Raw genomic sequence first — 23,786 nt, 5'->3', positions numbered from 1 at the left:
TCTTCTTAAAATATGAATTACACTCTTCCTCTGAATCCATTTCTTTTTTGAACAACAATAATGTTTATTTACAATATAAACAAATTCCTATTGCTAGTTCCAGATGCCTGTGTGTGTGTGTATGTGTGTGTAGAATTGCTAATTTTCCTTCATAAAATTAGAAAGCAAAACTGGCATACGCTCTGGTGTATACTTATTTATACTCAGATATGTCTTTCCAGATTTGTTTGTTTGTTTGCTTTTAATGAGAGAGAGAGAGAGAGAGAGAGAGAGAGAATGTACAACATGGTTTGTTTGTGGTTTTCATTTGTTTGTTTGTTTTCTTTTTGTCTCAACTATAGCAAGGTTTTATTCTGCTATTCTAAAGAATCCCTGAATACCAAACCATCCCTGTGAGGTAAGATGTGAGCACAATTTGAAAAGTTTCTGCACTCCAATAGGCCTCTCCGCCAATACAGCAGCAATCCAAATCAGACCAAATCAAACCAAATTAAGAAAAAGCCCCAGTTTAATGGGTAAAATGGTCCAGGGTGATTTTCCAGCCCCCAGAGAGGAGGCAGGGAAAAGAGACTGAAAAACCACTTGTCTGTCTTCTGGGGTGCAGTTTAAATACCCTGTGGGCGTGGTCTTGAGCATCTCTGGGGGAGGAGCAGTGTTTGGTGGGCTTGAGACAGGGCAGGGTTTGGGGAGAGAAAGATGAGGGAGGGGTGAGGTGGAGCTTCCATCTGAACATCCCAGACTCTTTGGGTATTTGGGTGTCAGGGTGTCTGGTGGAGCTTCCACCAGAAGACAGTTTCCATGGCCTCTTTCACTGCCCACTGCCAATGGGAGCTCCATTAGGGACCCAAGCATTTCCCTTTCCCATCCCAGGCCTGGTGGTGCCTGGTGAGAACTGAGATGGAGAAGGAATAAAATGGAGGAGCGTTATGGAACCCGAGGCTTTGTGCTGTGGGTGCTAGAGTGGCAGGCAAGGTCTCACACTCCCTCCACTGGCCTGTCCTTCCCCACCTGCCACCGCCCTGCCATGCAAGGAGTGTAAGTTGCCTGCAGATAGAAGGCGTGGGCAACATAGACCAGGGCATGTGGGAATCAGGACAAGGGGCCAGGAGTAGCACCTACAGCAAAGCCAGTGAGGGTGAGGGAAAGCGCTGGGAATGCAAAGCTGTATCCCACCACACAAGCTTCACTCAGGCACCGGGGGGCACTGTGGCCCTGGCCCAAAGGCCGGCAAGGGACTCAGCCACTGATTAGCCTGGTTCTCTGGACAGAAGTGACATCTGTGGGTTCTTGGGGGTGGGCAACAGGCTAGGAACCACCCCCATGCCTCTGCACACACCAGGCCCTGTGGAGGGACGCCTCAGAGACCCTGGTGCTGAACCCACTGGTACATCAGGCTTCATGTGAACTCAAAGGTGTTGATCAGAAACAGGTTGTGGCTGGTGAGTGTGGAGAGGTAGAGCTGTTCACTGGGTGCTTGGCTGTGGCATGGCTGCTGAGTCCCAGTGTCTGCCCAAAGTCCAGCAGCTGCCCCATGAAGCTGAAGGTGGATACAATGTTGGACTTTTTCCTCTTGCTAGCAAGAGAGACAGGTTCATCTTTTGCGCCAGATAGGCTACAGTGACAGTCGCTGAGCAGCTGGTACCTGACAGGCATCAAGACGCCACACTTCATAGAGCCACTTCATCAGTGAGGTCGGTGGGGCTCCAGGAGGAACAGGGAAAGGTTCTGACCCCAGCAAATCTGATGCAAGTAAACTTGCCACCGTGCTCCAAAGCATTGGGTAGGTTGGGTACAACGTTGAGGACATATTCGATGACATTGCCATCTAGGTTGGTAGGGTCCTCGGCACAGCCAAGGCAGAGGTAGGCCAGGGTCTAGACCGGAAGGCTGTCTGGTTGGATGTCACGGTGCTGCCGTGTGTCTCAGTACTACTGCTAGGCAGCCCTCGGGCTACCTCACCATCAAAGCAGTCAGAGCCGATGCACAGCCCTCCCCTTCTCCGTACCCCCCCCCCGCCTTGCACCCCACCTCTTACCAGCACCAAGGTGTGTGGTGAGGAACCCAGAGAGGATGAGGTGTCCATGTAAGTCTCACAATGCTGAGTATTCTGTCTGGAATTACCTCGGGGGTAATAGGCCTTATAGCCTTGCTTCGCAGGTTGAGGATGGAGACCTGAGGGTCAGGCACCGAGGCCAACAGGCAGAGGGTGGTGAAGTACTCCCTGTCTGCCTGGTTGGGAGTGACGGAGCCGATGGGCAGGTTGTCCTTGCAGAGGCCAGCATGAGGCCAGGGATGGTCAGGTTGACTGCCATCTGAGTGTGCAACAACCCTCTGGACCAGCAATCCAGCAAGCAGCCTGTCTGCACTCTTTCAGGGCTTGGTTTAATTTTTATTTTTGGAGACATAGTTTTATTATGTCGCCAGGCTGGTCCCAAACTTTCTATGTATTCCAAGATATTCTCCAACTCATGATCCTCTGTCTCACCCTCCTACGTACTGGGATTTCAGGTACATATCCCCATGCCCAACTGACAGTTTTAATGGACTCATGATGAGGGGGAGGAGGAATCAAAGCCCAGAAGTGCTGTGAGAAAGGAAACATTAGATTCTTGTAAAGTCAGTGGGATTCTCGATGAACATCGCCCAGGACAAAAGTAAAACGAAGGATCCGGAAGAGTGATTTCATATATTTTAAGCTGCCTTAGTGATCTTAGGCATCACAAGCCTTGAATGCCATTTAACATGCTTCTCAGGGGCGCCAGGATTTCCCTTTTCTGAAAAATCACTTTACTCAAACATTATAAATATCCCTCTAGGTGTAGTGTAGCAGCCAACTCCTGTAAGTGCGTCACTAAGAAGACAAAAACTGGAGGATACCTTCAAATATAATGAAACAGACGAGGAGCAGGATGAAGTAGAAGAAAATGGAAACAATGTGATTAAGGCTTTGCTTCAATGCCTAGGAGTCTCAAGCGGGCCTGAAACTCTGCTCCCTCTCTTACTCTCCCTCAGAAAGCTCAGAAGCTCTTACAGGATGAAGTGCAAACTTGTGCAGGAAAAGAATTGTCATCAGCATGGGAGCCTTGCATGGCTAGCAAACAGTAAGGTTCTTTGGCTCAAAAACAGCAGCCCCGCCTCATCCCGCCCAGATCACAGCTGGTTCTGTTGGCCTTCTGCGCCCCCTGCTGGCGAACAATGGGGCTCGGCTTATTCTGGGATCCACAGAGTTCGTTCGGTAGGCGGGTGGGTGGGGGTGGTCCCAGGCCAGATGTTGGGGGGTCACTGTGCACCCGTACTCAGCGGCTCCACCCGCAGCCACAGCCCGCCCTCTGCGCGCAGGATCAGCTCCGGCTTCCGGCGCGGCTCCTTGTGGTCCGGCAGGACGCGGAAGCGCAGCAGGGTGAGCGCCAGCGCCACCTTCATCTCGCTCATGGCGAAAGTCTGTCCTATGCAGTTCCTGCGGGAGGGCGGGGTGAGGAGATGGAACCCAGCCAGGCACCATAGGGACATACTTTGACGCGGTCTCGCCGCAATTGGTCAGCCCCTCACCTTCCAACCCCAGACTCTGCAGACTTTTGCACATACCCCGAGCCAAGGTTGGAAAGAACCCAACCATCCCTATTCCCCTGTTCCCACTGACAGCCTGTTACCATAAACTCTCTGGCCTCACCTGGGCCCCGCGGAGAAGGGAATAAAAGCCAGAGGTGACCTCTTCTGAGGGTTTTCTGGGTCAAAGCGGAAGGGGTCGTAGACCTGGAGGAAAGGCAAAATTAAACACAACCAGCCAGCCCCAGAAAAGGCAAACACGGAGAGGAGTGACAGCTTCTTGTTTCCAAGTTAAGGCCGAACCCCTCCCCAGGAACCAAAAATGCCAGGAGGAGCCCCCACCTCAGGGTCTGACCAGACTGAAGGATTGTGATGAATACCAAAGACGCTGATGATACAGATGCTCCCTGTTGGGCACGAACATCCAGTCAGTATCATATCTGAGCTGCCCCTGGGGCCCACCATCATACTCAGGGGCCTCCCCTCTGCACCTCCCCTCACCCATGACTCTGAGGCACCTTTGGGGATGACCTTGCCATCGGGTAGCACAATGTCCTGGGTGCAGCGGCGAAGAAGGTCTGGGGCCGGAGGATGCAGCCGCAGACTCTCCTTGATGCACATGGTCAGGAAGGGCAGCTGAGCCAGGTCATCCCTAGGGAACCACCACACAATTATCCAGGAGGGAAAACAGCCCTGCTCAGCCTCACTGGCATGCGGTTGGATTCTAACCACTTCCCTCTCAACCTTAGTTCTGTAACAAACTGTATTCCAGATGCAGCCAAGAAGTTTGCCGGTCCCTTTGTTTGCCTCTAGCTACTAAGAACAACCTTGAACTCCTGATACCTCCCATTCTATTTCCCAAGTTTTGAGGTCACAGGGGTCAACTAAGATCTTTGATCTACAGCTCTGGATCAAAGATTAGTGCCCCTCCCCCCACCACGAAACACCAGAAAAAAAACTGAAATATTTATAATTAAAGTACACCCTTCCAAATCGATCCTTAAACCATTTAATAAATTTGCAATGCAAAAGCTTTAAAAATTTTTTTATACCATGACCTGGATGTGATACTCAAGAAAATGGAGGGTGGAAGATCAGGAATAAATAAATGGACAATCTGAGCTACAGGAGACCTCACATCAGAAAGAAATTATATAATGAAATAACAGAAGCAGAAATAAAGATCCTTAAAGGCCTATAAGGTTATTTAACTGAATAATTCTAGGAGCGTGGTGATGGGAGAAATGACCCATCCCCATACAGTTGTCAGTTCCTCGCTCACTCGCTCTCTCTCTCTCTCTCTCTCTCTCTCTCTCTCTCTCTCTCTTAGTTTTTCGAGACAGGGTTTCTAGGTGTAGCCCTAACTGTCTTGGAATTTGCTCTATAGACCAGACTAGCCTTGAACTCAGAGATCTGCCTGCCTTTGCCTCCCAAATGGTGGGATTAAAGTCATATGCCATCACCACCACCCAGATAGTCCTTTCTGTATTAATTTTCAGTACTATCCAATAAATCTTTAGTTTTTGTCTTCTAAAGATGCATTTTTTTAAAGATTTATTTATTTATTATGTATACAGTGTTCTGTCTGTGTGTATCCCTGCAGGCCGCAAGAGGGCACCAGATCTCATTACAGATAGTTGTGAGCCACCATGTGGTTGCTGGGAATTGAACTCAGGTCCTCTGGAAGAGCAATCAGTGCTCTTAACCGCTGAGCCATCTCTCCAGTCCCTAAAGATGCATTTTTATATTTTCAGACAAGTATGTAATGTATATTGATCATACTCATCCTACAGTACTCTCTCGTCCCCCTCCCTCCCTTGCTGAACGACCTTTGACCTCCTAACCAGTCTCCCTTCTACTTCGACATCTTTTCTGTTTGTGACCTGATGAAGTTAGAGTTGCTTGCATGAGCATGAGTGCAGAGAGAGAGAGAGAGAGAGAGAGAGAGAGAGAGAGAGAGAGAGAGAGAGAGAGGAGAGAATGAGGACCTGTATTTGAGAACCTGGAAATCCTTTCTGAGGACTAGATTTCACAGAGCCTTGAATGATAGGTAAGTGTCCACCATTAACTACATCCTCACTCAACAACTTTATTCCAGTTAGAAGAGCTAAAGTTCATGCAGAAACAAGTCAATTTAAAAATAAAAGATAGAACCAACCTACCAGTCACTGAAACCTATTATAAAACTGTAGTAAGCTTTTGCCAGGCGATGGTGGCGCACGCCTTTAATTCCAGCACTCAGGAGGCAGAGCCTGGTGGATCCCTGTGAGTTCGAGACCAACCTGATCCACACAGTGAGTTCCAGGCCAGCCAGGGTTACACAGTGTAACCCTATCTAAAAACAAAACAAGAATCGGCCCCTCCAAATACAGGGTAGAGTCTCTCAATGCATCAGGAACACTAAAACTATAAGTTAATGAGTATGTCCATTGTCCCAAAGATTTGTCATTTCTTTATGGTAAGAATATAGAAAATCCTTTTTTTTTTTTCACTTGGTATTTTCAATGAACAAAATATTACTGAAAAGCAGACCAAGATACAGCATGGGATTTCTCAAGGGTTGAAAAAGAGGTGTCCATGAACTACAAACAGAAGAATGGTACAACAGCCAAAGGAAATTCACAAGATGAGAGGAAGGGACTCAAGAAAACAGATTGGGTTTGAAAAGGGCTGTAATGAACCCTACCATGGTGTGTGTGATGCAATCAACCAAATGAAAAAATGTTGAAACTGGGAATGGAATCCCTAAATACAAAGGTGTTAGGATGCTGTAAGTCAGTCTTGGTTGCAGAGACAGACCCTGTATCAAAATCTCAGAAGTGGCACCATGCATGGTGACCAACAGCTATAACAGCAACAGAGACCACATGGACCTGAGCTCACCATTCAATCTCCTCAGGCTCTCGGTCCCTCAGCAGCTCCTGCACCTCCTGCCGGCAGCGCTCCTGGTATTCCGGGTGTCTCGCCAGGTTGTACAGGATCCAGGAGAGTGCACTGGCTGTGGTGTCATGGCCTGAAGGACAGACAGAAAGGCAGGCTTGGGTCTCTGGACTGTTTCAGCACAATGGAGTAAAGTAGCCAGAGAGTGAGGTCCCCAGAGGATGGGGAAGGGATGGATAGATGGAAAGAACGGAAGGGTTCTAGGTTCCCCACAATACCTACATGGGATTGATAGACCTCTACCTCTGGAGTCTCACACAGGGGCCCTCACCTCCAAACATGAAGGTGTCAGCCTCTGCACGGATGTCCTCATCTGACAGCTCCTTTCCATGTTCATCCTGAAGACAAAACAGGACCCTCAACTCATTCCATGCCTGAGGTGGTATGAGACAGGTTCTGATACACACAGTATACACAAGACACCTCCTCTCCAGAGCCTGCCTCCATTTCTTCCTTGGTGTTCTGCCCACTGTTTAGTCTTTTAATGCAGCCTTCAAAAGAGTACCCTCTAACATGTATCTCTGTCCTGTGCCTAGTTCTCATAAACACCATTTGTAACTCTTCAGTACCCTCCTGGTCAAGTCTAGCCTCTTCAATCTATATATACAATCTATATACTGAACATTGACATTCCTGTAACCCAGATCTCACATAAGCCCACCTTGGCCATCAAGAGCACATCGATGAAATCCAAAGTCTTGGACTTAGCCTTGGTCTTCATGAATTCATCAACACCCTGGCTACTGAGGGTGCGGCGTCTCTCCCTGATGACAGCATCTGTGAAGTTGTGCACCAGGTCACAGGCCTTGCGGAAGCGCCGCCCATCAGCAGTGAGGTAGTAAAAGAAGTCCACAAACAGGAGGAGCTTCTGGGACCTTTTTACAATGAGGGAGCTGAGCTCCAAGATGGCAGCAATGTATTCACTGGGAGACCTGCAGGTCAGGCCAGAGAGAGGAAGCAACTTAGCACACACAAAACCCCAGAGAAGCTCCAGCCAGAGAGTCCAAGGACCAGGGTCCATCCTGAAAAAGGCATCCATAAAGCACAAATTCTGTTTCCTACTATCTACAAGTAGCTCCTGACCCAGGAATCCAGGGCATAAGTAAACATCATTTCCTCCTCTAGTTCACCCAGCATCTGCTCCTGCTCTTCTCCTTTGGTTTCTGGTGACTCTGCCCAGGCTCAGACACTCCTCTCCTGGTTCCTTGCACCCTGTATCTCTATGAAGCTCCTCTATTGATTAGGGTGCCTAAAGCTCACTGTGACTAGGACTTCCTGCTGTACAGAACCTTCTCTTATGACCTGGGAAACTCAGGATGGAGTTCACACCCTTCTGGCTAGACAACATCTTTAAGATCTGGCCACCAGCTGGAAATGCTGGCTCCTGGCTATGATCCCAACACACAGGAGGTGGATGCAGGAGCATCAGAAGCTCAATCCAATTTCATCTGCACAGTGAGTTCCATCCCGGGCTAACTACAGACTGAGATGAGGTCAAGAAAAAGGAGAGGGGATAGAAGAGAAGAAGAAAAGATGTGTGGGCTGTCTAATGCTCTGTAATGATTAACTTTGAGAATCTATATTGCACCCAAGATTAATAAAGGATATTTCTGTGTATGTCAGAGATGGTGTTTTGTCTCCAGATCGAATTAAACGAGCATGTAAAACTTGCACTGAATATGGACTGCTTCTTCGCACTGGATGGGGTCACATGGATGAGAAGGGGAGGAGGAGGAAGCTTGCTGACACAGACAGGGTCTCCCTGTACTTCTGCGCCATCGTGGTGGGAACCTGTCATTCCCCCACCATGATGGAATGAAACCAGGGGAGAAACTATATTTCCCTCTTAGCTTGTTTCATTTGAGATATTTTACCACAAAACTGTAACATACCCTTCAGCGTCCTGTCGAAGATTGTCCTTCTGAACTGCCTCTTTCACCTGCTGCCTGTCTACAGCTCCTTGCCTTTATGCAAAGTATTCTGCCTCCTTGGAAGGACCACTCACTTTCTTTCCCTGACCATCACTGCCGCTTTTGACCTAACTCCTGTAGAGTCTCCTCTACTCCCTGGAGGCCGTCCTCCATCCCCAACCTCCTTCCTTGGTACAAGGCCCATGTTCCAAGGCTGGGACAGGGACTCACTCTTGACAGTTGCTGTCAAAGCCAAAGAGGCATTTCTGCAGACTGTCCAAGGTCATGAGGCTGAAGTTCTCAAACATTTCCAGACGTGCACTGCCCTCCAAGCATAGGCGCTTCCACTTGTCCTGACCAGAGAAAGGGACAGACATGGGGCCGAGCCTTTGATCCTTGAGCCCCTTCCCAACCCTAAACTCTAGAGCAGGCACCTGACCTCAGAGAAAAGCTGCCTCTGGCGGGAGCAGAAGACGGCACTGCCACAAGTAAAGCCCTTAGGTCACCCGCATCTAACTCGACCTTCCGTGCGCCTGGTCCGCTTGCTGCCTTCGTCTAGGTCCTGCTTGTCAAGCCTCCAGCCACAATTAGGTTGACAGGTTTGATTACCCAGTAAAATACACTCCAGTGCCTGCTCTACCATTCATGCCCTCTTATTTTTTTAACCTGGAGAATACTGACCTCTCTGACCTTTGGTTTCATCATCCATAATATAACAGTCATCCTTACCTCTGCCTCATAGCAATATGGAAATTACATCACTCAACATAAATGGCAGAATTGGCATCATGTTTTATAGCCAGAAGGTGCTCATTAAATGTTAGCTGTGGTTATCAGCCTCACTAACATAATTTTAGTTGGCTATAGAACGGCCCCAGTTTCGTTAAGTCCTCCATTCTCTGCCTTTGCAAAGAGCTCATGTAAAGTTTCTGCTTTTTCTCTTATGGAACCAGTATTTTCCATGCTTGAAATCCCAGAATGAACTCAGCTCTACACAATACTTTTAGTTTCATATGTAAGTGAGTTTTGACCCTAATCACCCCACTATCCAACCAACTTCTCCCAGAAGGACCTTAGTTGTTTTTTGTTTTGTTTTGTTTTGGGGGTTTTTGTTTGTTTGTTTGGTTGGTTGGTTGGTTGGTTGGTTGGTTGGTTGGTTGGTTGGTTTGGTTTGGTTTGGTTTGGTTTTTTGTTTGTTTGTTTGTTTGTTTGTTTTGTTTTGTGGGTTTATTTTTTTTTTCAAGACAGGGTTTCTCTGTGTAGCTTTGCACCTTTCCTGGAACTCCCTTTGTAGACCAGGCTGGCCTCGAACTCACAGAGATCCACCTGCCTCCCGAGTGCTGGGATTAGAGGAATATGCCACCACTGCCCAGCAGGACCTTAGTTTTTTGAGACAAGGTCTTGTTGTTAATGTAGCTTGGACTGGCCTGTAATTCACAATCTTTCTTCCTCAGTCTCCCTGGGCTGGGATGAAGAAGTGCATCACCATGGCCAGCTTAGGGGCAATGTAGTCTAACCTAGTATCCCACACAGAGAGAGCTACATCCATAGTCAGCGTTAACCAGATTAACTCTCCAGGGCCTCTGTGAAGGAGAGTAGGTACTGGTCTGCTAGGAGCCTCATCTATGTGCTAAGAGCACCACCCCATGGTGTCATCCTGATCACCTTTTCAGTACAGACTGTTACTCTTTTTTTAAAGATGGAGAAACTGAGGCTTGGAGATGAAAACTGATGTCCCCAAGACCACGCAGCAGAAACACATGATCAGATTACATCTATCCAAAGCCACTCCCTGTTCTGCAAGTATCTACGTGGGACCCTGAGTCTGAGGAACTCACGTGCATGATGTTCACACTCTTGTTAAAAATCTTCACATAGGGCTTCAGGATGTCAAAGTGGAAGGCGGGTGTCAGCAGGCGTCGGTGGCGGCTCCATTTGTCACCAGAACTCAGGAAGAGCCCGTCCCCTGGGAGGGAAGCCACTGCAGTGAGCAAAGGTGGAACCTTCCTCTAACCCCCAAGGTGTCCCCCGACCCTCACCTTGATGTACTTACCCAGCCAGGGCTTCAGGAAGCCTAAGAAAGTCATGTCCTTGGGGGCCACCAAAGCTGCCGTGAAAGAGGACAATCAGGGGCCATGGGGAGGGTGAAAGGTGGACTTTGGGAGGGGTGGGGACTCCCAACCCCAGGGATGCCCACTTCCCCTCCAAACACAGGGAGGTAGGAAAGGAACCAGGACAAAGACAGCAGGGAAGAGGAAGGAGGTGAGACAAGACCAGACCAGTCTGCAGCAGCAGAGAGAGCAAAGTTCAGCCTGGCAGGAAACAAGCATGTCCCAGCATGCCTTCACATGGCTGCTACATGGTCCACTATGTCTTCCACATCTGAGTGCATCACAGCACTCTACAGGTCTCTGCAAAGACCTAGGACACACTGTCAATTGCAGCTCTCTGACATGTCCTAACACATCCTGCTATATATGACAGGCACACATGTTATCATGACCTGCCTTAAACACAACACACATGGTATTCCCTGACATGACACATCATGGGTGTGTAACAGTCTGGCATCACCTAATTGTGCCCTCCAGATAATCCCAGATTGGCATTGAAATATGGTCCCTTTCGAGTCCTAAATGTGACCTGGATAGTTCCCAGACCCCTCTAGTTCTCTCCTCTATGCCACACTAAGCATTAACTGTTCAGAATAAGGGCAACTCTATTCTCAGAGCCACGTGCATGCCCACTGGGAAGAGTTGCCTCTGCCCTCTCCAGCCATCAAGCAGCCCCAGAGCCAACCAGACACAGCTGACCCATCTGGACTCTAGTGGACAGTCCCCACAGCACTCTGCATACCATCTTTGTCCCAAATCATCTCCAGCTTGGGGTCCCTCCTATCGAAGGTGGCTGGGGCAGCCAAGACTCATTGAACATGGGAGGTGGTGAGGAGTTCACGCAATGTTACATGCTTCCCCAACCTCAACTGTTCACCTAGGAGGTACCCTTCTTGCAAGAATGCTATTGAATGTCATTGGGGACAGAAGGGAAGTTAAAAAAAAAAGCACTATACCATACAGAACCATTTGCACTCCATATTGTGAAAGGAATCTGCACGTACACATTGTAAATAGTGCAAGACGAACACATTGCTAATAGTTTGCAGCTCTGAAGTGATTATGGAGAATACCAAGAAGAATGTGAGACACACACCACAGAGCTTCATCAAACTCAATATCTTTAGGAATGTGTGAACCCAGGAGCACAGAGAATTGATAATAAAGGAGAAATACAGACTATGACAATGAAAGCAGCCTTGAATCAGAGGACTGGAACTGAACTCTGGAAGGTCTGGCTGCTTTTGCTGCATGCAGAGGAGATGCAAAGTCATTTTTAAGGCTGTGGACTCACTCATTGTCTTCTCAGATCACAAACTTTCTAAATAAAGCACAATTTAAAGATTCAATCCCTGGGGCTGGAGAGATGGCTCAGTGGTTGTGAGCACTGGCTGCTCTTGCAGAAGACTTGGATTTAGTTCTCAACACCCACATGGCAGCTCACAATCACCTGACTCTACTTCCAAGGGATCTGACACCCTCTTATGGCCCCTGAGGCACGGCATACATGTGGTACACACATATCCATGCAGGCAAACACTCACACAATAAAATAAAAAATAAAGGCCTACCATGGTCACGCACACCTTTAATACCAGCACTCAGGAGACAGAAGCAGGTAAATCTGTGAGTTCAAGGCCATCCTGGTCTACAAAGTGAATTCAGACCAGCTAAGGCTATACAGTGCCTCAAAATAAATAAATTACTTAAAAATAAGTAATTTTTAGAGACAGGAGGGTCCCTGGGCTTCCTGGTCAGACAGTCTAACTTAATGGGAGAGCTCCAGGTGAATGAGAGAGCCTGTCTCAATAAAGGTATGTGAGGTCCCAAGGACAGCAGCTCAGATTCCCTACTATCCTCCACATGCATGTGGCTTTGTTCATGGTAGACAAGTGTTCCACCTCTGAGTACATCCCAAGCCAATATGTTCTCTTTCCTGGCTTAGATCACACTGGGCTGAACTTCCCTCTCTCACAACTCAAGCAGATCTCAGCCACAAGGGAGACTAGGGACCTAACCCAAGTTCACTTAGCAGGTTCACTGTCAGCAGCAGCCCCATCTGTTGCTCAGCCTGGTCAATCCAGTGATGGGAAGGGCTTGGACAAGAGACAGAGGAGAGGCCAAGTGTTGGGATCCTAGAAGGGATACCTGGGGCATGGAGCAGGGGGGCAACAAATGCAGGGTCAACGAGCCTCAGCACAGGGATGACAGGTCCCAGCCAACAGAGGTGGACATCTCGGAAGGTCTTGCCCATTTCAGTCACCAGCTGCATGCCTTCCTCGTTGCTCTGGATCTGTGGAGGGAGAATGTTGAGGCAGTCCAGGCAGGGTGTCTCAGATGCTCCCACCCCCTGCCCACCATGCCATACCCCTCTAACCCCCCGGGAACTTGGGTCATTCATCTGTGTCTCTGAATGAGTCAACCTGAGTTCAACTACAGGTGTCCCTTCCTGGATCCGTGCATCTAGCTGCATCCCTCTTTCTGATGCATCACGCTCACCTTTTTGTTTTGTGACCTAGATATAGATAGTTGACGGATCAATGGATAGAAAGATACATTCATACACACATATTTTGAATAGTAGGTGATAGAGGTATGAACTAATTGATAGAGGGGTTGAAGGTGATAGATAGATAGATAGATAGATAGATAGATAGATAGATAGATAGACAGACAGATTGGCTGCTGATAGCTATATAGAAGATATATAGACAGATATAAAATAACTAACATAGGTATATGACATTGAGAAATGTGATAGGTAACTGGTAGCAAAAGAAAATAGAGAGGTAGGTCTAAATATGTGTGTGTGTTTACCATAATTCTGCTTCTTTTGTCTCCTTCATTTCCACTCTCTCTCCCCCTCTGCCCCTCTCCCCCTCTCCTCCTCTCCCCCTCTCCCCCTCTCCATGTATGTGTATCTCTCTTTTTCTTATGGCATTTTTCCCTACGGCTAAATCATCTCTCCCTCCTCTTGCCTCTCTCATTCCTTGAATCCCCCACTCCAGTTAGGAGTGCACTCATAGATCATCCTATGCCACCCCCCTCTCTCACTTGTCCCTAACTCCAGCAGAGCCCACTAACACCAGCTCTCCCTAGATTTGCAGCAAAGAATCGTTGAGGTTTCCAAATCTTGGTTCCCAGATTAGGAGAGATGTGAACCTGGAAGTCATCTAAGGAGGGAACTGGTGGCCAACTTAGGAGCTGGACCCTGAGGTCAGAAGACAACTTTAAGGAAGACAGAGGAGGGGAGACGGGAGAGGGTGGCAAGGAGCCATGGGGAAAGGTCAGGGGAAGGAGGACCCAGCAGTGGACCCCGAGGGACCTCAGCGAACTCAGGGGGGACCAGTGAGGATGTAATCCTGGACCAAACTGGAGCTTCTGGGAAAGATGGAGAAGTCAACAGACCAGAAAGCTGTGAGGAAGTGAATGAGACCGAGCCAGGACTCAGGGACCTGGAAATCACAAGTGGGACAGGGACGAGAGGCAGACCAGGAAGAGACAACCAATGAAGATGATTCGTGGTCCATAAGAAGAGGGCAGAGCAAGCAGACTAGGTCTAGTGCAGAAAGAGGCATATTGGAGGTATACAGATGGGAGCTGACATGTTGTCTGACTGGACAGCGTCACTATGGATAATACATAGAAGACATAGGAGTCTGCAGTCATCAAAAGCAACAATTTTCCAAATGTCTAAAGGAAAATTGAATTGTCAAGAACTTCAGACCATGACTCCTGATGGGAATCTGAACTAAGGTGGAGATGAAAGGGGGATTGTCAGGAAACTGATGAGTTAGAATGTACGAGGGATGGAGATGCTGAGGGGACGCTGGATGAGAGATGGTAAATGAGAATGTTGGTGCGAAGAGGGCTCTGTTGAGAGAAAGCAGTACTTGAGTGAACAGCTTTGGAGGGGATATATATATATTAGGAGTGACACTGAAACCCGACTGTGGTTCTACGATAGGGAGCAAGAGCAGCATGGAGCAAGGGGACCCAGGGTTTGGAGAGGGTGCTGAGTAGGAACTCCCCACCCCCAGGAAGTGTAGCCATTATGACTGAGATCAGAGAGAAAGTGCTGTGGTGTGGCTCTGGAATAAACTAGTTGCCTAGCATGCACAAATACTAGGTAATTCATATAATCACTACCAATGTTAAAAAGTGTTCCGTTTTTACCGAGATTGGATAATGGAGCCCACTAATGCATCTTCAGGACAGGCGGCAAGCGGAGAAAGGGGAGGGGCCAAGGGATTGGAGGGAAGAGAAACTGTAGTCTCTTTTCTACTCCCCAAGAGCTCCTGCAGGGCAAGGTAAGAAATCACCGCGACTCCTACAGTAGCAACCCAGAGAGCGCGGACGCTGATCTGAAATCAGGAGAGATGGGCCAGGCAGGGCAAGACCATGGACATGCTGCAGGATGGGCTCAAATCCAACAGTGAAAACCGAATACACCAGGGATGTCACTGCTCTGTGCTGCCCGCCATGGGAGCCACCGAACAGGACAAGCATCCAAGAACGAGAGGAAGCCTCAGCCCTGGTGAGAACACTGTGACCCAGAGTGGGGTTGGTGCCAGGTAAGGAGAAGAAAAGGGCCTGTGAGCACAGGTGTGACAGGAAGGCAAATACATGTGCTGGTGTGGGGGGGACGGAGAGGCTCACTTTGCCACTCTACCGTCACGCGGCCTCGGACCTTTCCTGACCCCTCGGGAACACACCCACCCCGATACCCCAGTCCTGTATGCTGCCATACTCACCGTGCCCAGATGACCCAAAAACCAGTTCCTTTTGGGGGGCTGAGGGAAGCATCTGAGGCGGGAGCAGTTCTCACAGAATGAATAGGTCCAGGCAAGAATTCTGGCCAAAAGCCAGGAAGCCGCTCCAAGCAGCAGAAGATGCCACGGGGAAGCCAACACGAAGTCCGGGACCAGCCCAGACACACTCAGCTGCAACATCCTGTAGAGCAGATAAAAAACGGGGGGATTCTGTGGCTCAGGAGAGAGACGGGGAAACTCCCGGATTCCTGAGCAAGGGCAGAGACTGGGAGCACAGCGAGGACGGGGAGGGAGAGAAGAGACAGGATGGAAGGGATACACAGACAAGAGCTGGTTAGAGTCTGAAGTAGCTCTGCCTCAGGCACAAGCAACTGGACCCAGGCAGTTACCCAGAACCTAGGGTCACTTATACCAGTAGGCTCCACGAAGCCACCCCAACACTGTTAAGCTCTTCCTGACCAGCATCAGGGCCCTCTCTTGCCTCACACCCCAGGCCCGTACCTTATTTCAGGGGCAGCCTGTACCCCCAAGACTTTCTCTCCCCGTTCTGTGAAATGCTTTTATCCCCTGCTTCTTAACTGCCGGGAGCTGTGTAGGAGGCTGGGCTGCAGCTAGGCTGAACCAATCAATTCCTCCCAAGCTCAGCCACTTCCTTCCTGCCCGGGCAGCAAGCCAAAACTAGCTGGAGTGCAGATGAGAACTCAAGGCGACAGACACACACACACAGGCAGGGCATCTTTAGGGTGCAGCTCTTCTGAGTCAAGGCCAAAGGTGACTCTGAGCCATCAAATTTACAGCTACCCTTGCCCTTCCAAGGCCAGCGGTCTGCAGACTAGATGATGAAGGCGGAGTACAGCTGCCCGGTTCAGGACAGGACAGTCGCAGAGCGTCTCCCCAGGTTTCCTGCACATCCAGCTGGTGGGGATGCAGCATGCAGAATGTCTCACTGCAGAAGTGCAAGGCTGGCTCTGAAATGCCTCTGCTCACCAGATGCTAAGTCTGGCGGAGTTAAGTCCTATCCTTTAGCAGCCCAGCCCCTGGGTGGAAAAAAGAATTACAAACTAAAGAGAATCCAGCCATGGCCAGACTGAGGAGATGAAAGTCCTACCTGGGAAAACACAGCCAGAGGCTGAAGAGCCACAGTCCAGCGTGCAAGTGTGGAGGAGAGGAGTGAGACCGAGAGAGGCTACGAGCTGAGGCGGTCAGGCCAGGAAGAGCAAGCCCGGAACTCATTGCCTTCCCAGCGTCAAATGGGGCATTGCTCTTAAGAGTGGCATATGCTGTCCAGCAACTGTCCTACATTGCCGTGTCTTGGACTTAGCAGTCACTGAACCCATGGTCATGCTCCCCATTTGTTAGGCAAATAGGAGGAACCAATAGGCCCCCAAAGCCAAGGCATAAAGAATAGGTGGACCAGCTCAAAGGTTGGCAGACAAAAGCAAGCTCAAAGTCCTGAAAAGGGAAGTTGGTTGGCATTGATACAGAATGATAAGGGACGGTGGACAAATCCAGATGTGTCAGCTCAGGACCCCCAAAACAATGAAGGGCAATGGAGGCTAATAGTCCATGATAGGGAGATCAGAATAAAGCAACTTGTGACTTCCTCCCCAGGGGATTTGTCACAGTGTTCTTCCCCTCCCCCCAGTGAACTTTTCAACTTCACTAAAAGTGCTTAAAAGCACACGCGAATTCTTGCAGTTACACAGCTAAGCATAGCACTGAATTCTGGGTGAAACAGACATCTGAGGGAAACACTCACCTTTTCAAGTCCACACTGGAGGAAACACGAGGAAGGACACTAAGGACCATACAGGGAATACAGCAGTATAAGGCCCACACTTGTCAAGGCTGAGACCATGGCTATTCAACTTGACCTGACCTTTTCACCTTTTATTTTATTTTATTTACTTGACTTATGTGTTTTGTCTACATATATGTCTATGTACCACATGCATGCCTGATTCCAGAAGATTTCCAGAGAAAGGGGTGTCAGATCCCCTAGGAATGGAGTTACAGAGAGTCTTGAGCCACCATGTGGGTGCTGGGAATTGAACCTGGCTCTTCTGGAACAATAATCAGTGCTCTAACCACTGAACCACCTCTCTAGATCTGGATGGCTCTTTTTCAAGGAGTATATTCTTGCTTCCTTCCTTGCTCTGATTAAACTCTTGACTGCTTTCTCTACCACTGTGTCCCAACCAACTTCTCTTTCAGAAGTACGGGCCCTCAGAATGCTGCCAGTGTTGAGAGCAGAGGAAACCATTGTGAATCCTTGACCTGATAACAGGACCTTAGAGCAAACAATGACTTTCACAGACAGGAGGAAGTCTGCTCTGAAAATGCAGCTTCCGAATCTGTCTGAAGTTCTACCAGGTGCTATATAGACTTTGGTCTTGCCAACCCCATAATCATAATTCACAGATGGCAGTTTCTAAAAATAAACCTGCTAAGCTATAAATAGGCAAGAATTACACTTATAATCAGGCCATTTGGGAGTTTGATGCAAGAGGAATATGAACCAAGGTCAACCTAGGCTATGTATGATAAGCTAAATACATGACATATAGCATAATTTAATCTTCAGATAAATATACATAGACACGGATGTAAGGGTCATAATAGTCAATCATCACTGTCATCTTGACTGTATCTAGAATCACCATGAAAGCAGACTTCTGGCAGTGCCCATGAGAGTCATTCTGAAAGGCTGAACCAAGAGCAAAGACCCACCCTGAATGTAGACAACTTCATCACCGGGACTGTCTCTCCTGGCTAAATAAAAACAAGGAAATGAGCTGAATACCACACACAATCTCTTTGCTTCCTGACTTAAGATATCATGTGACCAGCTGCTGCATGCTCTTGCCACCACGACTTTCCCACCAGGATGGACTGGACCCTTCACCTGTGAGCCAAAGGAATCTCTTCCTTTCTTAGCTTACTTTTTCCTTTATTTCATCACTGAGAAGGGACAGGTAACTAATGCATGAAGGGGACCCCCACACAGCAGGGGCTCCCTCCAAGACCCCAGATTAGACACAAACCACAGCCAAACACCTGTTTTCACAGAGAGATCCTTTATTAAGCAGGAAAAGTTTAAGTGGCTGCTTTCTGACTCCGGCAGAAAAACGGCAGCAAATGACCTTGCGGGTGTGATTTTTAAGAGGAGAAAAATGGGAGGTCTGTGTTAGGATGGGCTAGGATGTGGGTAAAGGAGATAGGGGACAGGGAGAAGGGGAAAGACACAAGGGAATGGGGAGGGGGTACTTGTCCCAGAGGACAACAGACTGCCTCTGGAGAGAGAGGAGACAGAGTGGCACACGGGCAGGTGACAGTTTATAAAGGTAAAGGGGGGAACCCCATGATAGGGTGAGGTGTTTAGTTTTACTTGGGCATGTTAATTAGGTGAGCCTAAGGGGGGCTTCTGATTGCTGGACTTTGGTAGTCAGCCTCAGGAAGAAGTGGAGCTTGGTGCCTAGCTTTAGGAATGTAATCTAATGGTTTTTAGCAAGGCAGAGGGAATGGCCTGCCAGAGTCACCTGTTTGAGTGGGCTAGTGTCCCTTCAATTCAGAAAGTTTGTATAAGGGAGGTGAGGTCATTGGTGAGATAACCTGGCCGTGTGGTGAGGAGGAAGTTGGCTGATTTGCTGAAGGACTATGGAAGAGTTTGGTCCTCTGTGATATAAAATCCTAAATTCCTGGAAGCAGGTCTGGATGAGACACTCTGATCAGTGCTCAGGGCACTACAGTCCTGAGAGAAACAGTGACAGTGAAGGCCGAGTTCCCAAGGATCCGGAGGGAAGGAGAATCTTCTTGGGAAGTGGGCTGGAGAACAGCCATTTTAACAACGACTGTTCAGCTGAACCTCTGCTCTAGTTTTTTTTTTTTATAAACATAATATTTTTATTGATTATTTGAGAATCTCACACCATGCACGCTGATCTCACTGACCTCCCAGTTCTCCGATGTTCCTCCCCCGCCCCCACTGTGACTGCTGCAAAGTGGTTACCTAGAGAGCTGTTTTCCCAGGATCAACTATAAAGGCACGCAGAGGCCATTGGAGCTACGGCCCAGGGGAGCCAGGCTACGTCTCAACCTGGCAACAGAACTTGGGAGCATCATCCTGCGGTCCTGGCCTTCGGAGCATGAGAGGCGTGAGAGCGGTGTGGAGACCCTAGAAGGGTGCAGATGCAAAGCGCTTTAAGCACAGCGTGGAGTTGGTTCACGAAAGAGACCGTCTACTGTCTGCAGCAGAGCTGCGGGGACGAGGCTGCCCACAAGCTGCCGGAGCAGAGCTGCAGGGACCAGGCTGTCCACAAGCTGCCGGAGCAGAGCTGCAGGGACCAGGCTGCCCACAAGCTGCCGGAGCAGAGATGATTCCAGCAGGGGCCCCAGATGCTGGACATGGAGTGGTAGGATATTTTTTGTTTGGTTTTGTTTGTTTGTTTGTTTGTTTGTTTGTTTGTTTGTTTCCCTTGCGGGTGTTAGACTTGACTTGTGTGAATTATTTTTCTGTATTACTCCCATATGATTGGGTATTTATTCCATACCATTGGATATTGAAAATATGTAACTTGGTTATTTTATTTTCTATGGCCTCACAGTTTTATTTTATTTTCTATGGCCTTACAGTTGAGAAGGCACCTTGAGTCCATTAACAGACTAGCATTTCCTTGAGTAAATGATTTTTGCACTGTGAGATGAAAATGAAAGTTTCTGGGCCAGGACCAACATCTGAAAGTTGACCTCTGCTCTCCACACACGTCCACAACCCCCCCAACAAAGAGCAATAAAACAATCATAACCAGAGCCGGATACCTGGCTCAGCAGCTAAGTGCTTGCTCCTCTTTCAAAGGACATGAGTTGCTCCCAATACCATGTCAGGCATCTTACTACCACCTGGAGCTCCAAATCCAAAGGCTCTGACACCCTCTTCTGGCCTCCCTTGCTACCTCCACTGAGGAACAATACACACACACACACACACACACACACACACACACACACACACACACGAGACACACAATGTGTCCAAGTGAGTCTAACCCAAATTTCACCTGTCTCCTCTATTTTGCACAAAGTTCTTTGGGTGGCATCTATACTCCCCTTGAGTACTGTTGTGGGTTAGTGTGATCTGAAAATTATAAAATCAAAGGTAATAGTCACTCCAACATATTTAGCAGAGTCAGGACTGGATTGTGCCAGTTTGGAATTTCAACTGAGACTCAGTGCTCCAGTCAACAAAACTAAGTCCTTTGAGTTGCATGTCCAGCTGTTTTAAAACTCTCAAACCTGAAATCTTTTCCAGTTCCTTCAGTGAGGAGGTAACATGAAAAGAGAGTCATAATATGGAGTCAGCGGAGCGTGAAACTCAATGAGAGGGCAGGTGCCGCGTGAGACAGGCCCTGGACTCCAAACCTAAAACTGACAAAGTAATTCCAGAGACAGTATTTAGTTGAGAGCATAGGGACTGTGAGATGGATCAGCAGTCAAGAGTACTTGTCACACAATCACGAGGAACAGAATTCGGATCCCAGCACCACATAAAAAGCTAAGCACCGCACACATGCCTGCAATCCCAGCTCTGAGGGGAGCAGACACAAGAGGATGCTGGGCTCAATGGCTTCTAACTTAGCCAAGAAAAGGGGAGCCCTAGGTTCAGAGAGACTCTGCCTCAAAGGGCTTGGCAGAGAGTCATAAAGAAGGACACAAGATGCACCCTTCTGGCCTCTGTACACACAGGTGCATTCCCCAATACACACATGAGTGTGTATATACTCACAAACATACAAATCTATCTAAATGAGTAGAGAAAACTAACAAAAATAAGCATATGTTGCACTTTTGTTTTAAAGCCATTTATCAAGACAGGAAAATGAGAAACTATTTTTATTTATTCATTTTTTGAGACTCACTTTCATTTTATAGCTGTAACTCATTATATAGCTGAAATTGACCTTGACTTGATCTTCCTGCATCCTTACCCCAGTGCCAAGAGTACAGGCGTGTGCTACTATGTCTAAAATTCTGTATTAATAGTCTTATGACGACAGGGCACTAATAAAAGTCAGAAATCACAGGGAAGGGAAATGTTTAAGATCCCCCTGCATAGGTTGGAACTTCAGTGGAATATATCACTAGGGAGAAGGAAGTGGCTGAGCCTGCTAGTGTGATCTCATTTTAAAACTAAGCTGCCTTAGTGACCTTGGAGATCACAAGTGATGAGCACAATTTAGCATCATCCTCAAAGGCTCCAAGACTCCTGTCTTCTGAGAAACTGTCCTTCAGTTCTACAAATATTCCTTTAGAGATGACATGAGAGACCTAATGTAATGGCCCACTACTATTATCATGCCGAGGCAGGAGAATCACTAAGGATTAATTACAGGGAACCATGGAGTTGGCCTGGTTTAACTGCCATGAGAGGCATGTGTCGTATGTTTTTGGGGTTCAAGTCCATAGCTCCTGGAGCACAATGTTCCTTCCAGTCCCTGAGAGACTGATGCACTCCCTCAAGCAATGACTCATTCAAGCTGCTTTGTGTTTCTCCATGTGTTCCCTTAGAAGTCAAGAGAACATGGAAGCTTGACAGGACAATTGGCTCGAGACATCAATCTTGTGTACCCAGGATAGCTTGCAAACATCAGTGTATCCTGGCACCCGAGGTCTCGCTCCTCGCTGGGGAGCTGTCGACAGTTGAGGGTTACTGAGGGGTGGCTATCATTCTTCTTCAGGAGTGTAGGCACCAGCAAGCTGCACACGATGCATGCATGCAAACAACTGTATTTACCATGGCAATTGCCATTATATTCTGTTTCTGATAAAGGTATAAAAAGTCCAATTGTTCTCAATAAAATTGCTACAGATTAAGTTTTACTGTGGACCCTCCAACTGGCCTGGTTACATTCATCATGGACATATCAGGTGACCTTGGCCTGGTAAGTAAGCATCAACAATTACAATGGATAAAAACAAAGTGATGATGGACATGTAATACAATTAAGAGTAGGCCTTACAATACAGAGCAGAGCCTCAGACCTACCCATGAACTGGATCCCTCTGCTCCTCAGACACCTACAGTTGCTTTCATTCCCACAGGATAATGTCTATGTCTGATTGTTGGTCAGGGATTCTCTACAAGCCCCCTACACAATACAAGCTCTGTTCATATTGATCTTAGTTTCCCAGCAGGAGAGGGTAAGACCTCATTGCTAATTATACAACATACTTTCATTGTAAGACATAGAGAAATCAAGGTGGAACCGACCTGGAAAGTTCTCTTCTGGCTAGTTTCCAGTCAGAAGGTCTTAGGCAAACAGCTGGGTGTGGGGGTGTCGAAAGTCACCAACGGCATTACCCAGCACTGGACCCTAAATGCTACAGTACTGACTTTCTGGGCAAGATATGCAGATTAATGCCACAGTGATGTGAATGTTTTGATAGTAACCAAACACTTTCTTGGATTTGAAGTCTGCTCCACAGGAGAATTCATGCCTGGAGATGTAAACCTGATCAAATCACACATGAGTGGGAAGATCATGGGCCACAGCGGGGGACCTTAGGACCATTGTTTTGATTAATGGATATGTTGTTGTCAAATTGTCTCCAAAATACTTATGTCTATACCCACAGAGTAATGTTATTCTCAACCTTGGCCAGAGAAACATCATTTAGCTGTGAGCAGCTGTTATCTAAGACCCTTATAACTAGTCAAAGTGCTGGGAACAAGCTACTCTTGAGTGTCCAGCCCTAAATGGGACAGCGACATCCCACCCCACTCCTGAGGCTCAGAGAGCATCCAGGAAGCAGGGAGAATTTAAAACTGAAGGATGGGGAGAAGTGCTGTGAAAACCAGTCTTCTGGACATAAAATGGCCATTACACTCATGAATTCATTGCTACTGTGGTCACCTGCCCATCAACATCCCACCATGGATGGGGCAGGCCACCTGAGGTCTCGCTCTTCGCTGCGGAGCAGTTGACAGTTGATGGTTACCGAGGGGTGGCTATCATTTTCTTCAGGAGTGTAGCCACCAGTAAGCTGCCAAAGATGCATGCATGCAAACCACACTAATTAAACTCAGTGGAAAAGGAGGATGGAGGGTAAAACGAAGAAGAGTGGAGAACATAGCCAGAGCAGGAGGAGGAGGAGAGAGGGGAAGAACAACAAAATGGGGAACAAGGTGGTCTCCAGGTGGCCCACACCTTCAATCCCAGCACTCAGGAGGCAGAGGCAGAGGGATCTCTGAACTTGGGGCCAGCCTGGTCTACATAGGGAGCTCCAGGACAGCCAGGACTACATGGACTCTCTCTCCCTCTCTCTCTCTCTCTTTTCTTTCTGTGTGTGTATGCATGTATGTATATGTGATATATATATATATATATATGTTTTACATGTATGTGTTTTTATTTTTTAGATATGTATATGAAAGTAGATGGTGGCTTTAGCTTCAGATCCTCTGGTTTCTGTCTCCTGAGTGCTGGTGTTGCAGGTTTGGTGCTACC

The 23,786-nt window shown here is 48.0% G+C and overlaps 1 protein-coding gene and 1 pseudogene across 2 annotated transcripts; both read right to left on the bottom strand.

Annotated features, from left to right (window-relative positions):
* Nucleotides 1-349: 349 nt before the first annotated feature.
* On the bottom strand, nt 350-2,566 carry LOC114680861 (annotated as a pseudogene).
* A 101-nt stretch (nt 2,567-2,667) lies between these two features.
* On the bottom strand, nt 2,668-15,892 carry LOC114680859 (cytochrome P450 4F5). Of its 2 annotated transcripts, none has more exons than XM_028854023.1 (13): nt 15,784-15,892; nt 15,265-15,463; nt 12,659-12,803; nt 10,450-10,503; nt 10,235-10,362; nt 8,628-8,749; nt 7,148-7,418; nt 6,758-6,824; nt 6,430-6,559; nt 4,065-4,198; nt 3,889-3,953; nt 3,671-3,753; nt 2,668-3,457 (listed from the first exon to the last, which is right to left on the bottom strand). In XM_028854023.1, the coding sequence occupies exons 2-13, from the start codon at nt 15,460-15,462 to the stop codon at nt 3,280-3,282; spliced, it is 1,575 nt and encodes a 524-aa protein (XP_028709856.1). In that variant the 5' UTR covers nt 15,463; nt 15,784-15,892; the 3' UTR covers nt 2,668-3,279. The 2 variants fall into 2 exon arrangements, with proteins under 2 accessions (XP_028709856.1, XP_037053810.1); XM_037197915.1 differs by having other exon boundaries at nt 3,365-3,457; nt 4,078-4,198.
* Nucleotides 15,893-23,786: the final 7,894 nt, after the last annotated feature.

This window comes from Peromyscus leucopus, chromosome 22 (assembly GCF_004664715.2).
Source record: "Peromyscus leucopus breed LL Stock chromosome 22, UCI_PerLeu_2.1, whole genome shotgun sequence".
Classification (NCBI taxonomy): domain Eukaryota; kingdom Metazoa; phylum Chordata; class Mammalia; order Rodentia; family Cricetidae; genus Peromyscus; species Peromyscus leucopus.
This window is presented reverse-complemented; position numbering and strand designations above follow the sequence as displayed.

Excerpts from the sequence above, each read along its gene's own strand:
- LOC114680859 (XM_028854023.1), bottom strand. The coding sequence starts at position 15,462 with ATGTTGCAGCTGAGTGTGTCTGGGCTGGTCCCGGACTTCGTGTTGGCT. Across the intron at positions 10,504-12,658 it reads CCCCCTGCTCCATGCCCCAG|CTTTGGTGGCCCCCAAGGAC; the intron begins GTATCCCTTCTA and ends CTTTCACGGCAG. Across the intron at positions 7,419-8,627 it reads TTTGACAGCAACTGTCAAGA|GTCTCCCAGTGAATACATTG; the intron begins GTGAGTCCCTGT and ends CCTGACCTGCAG.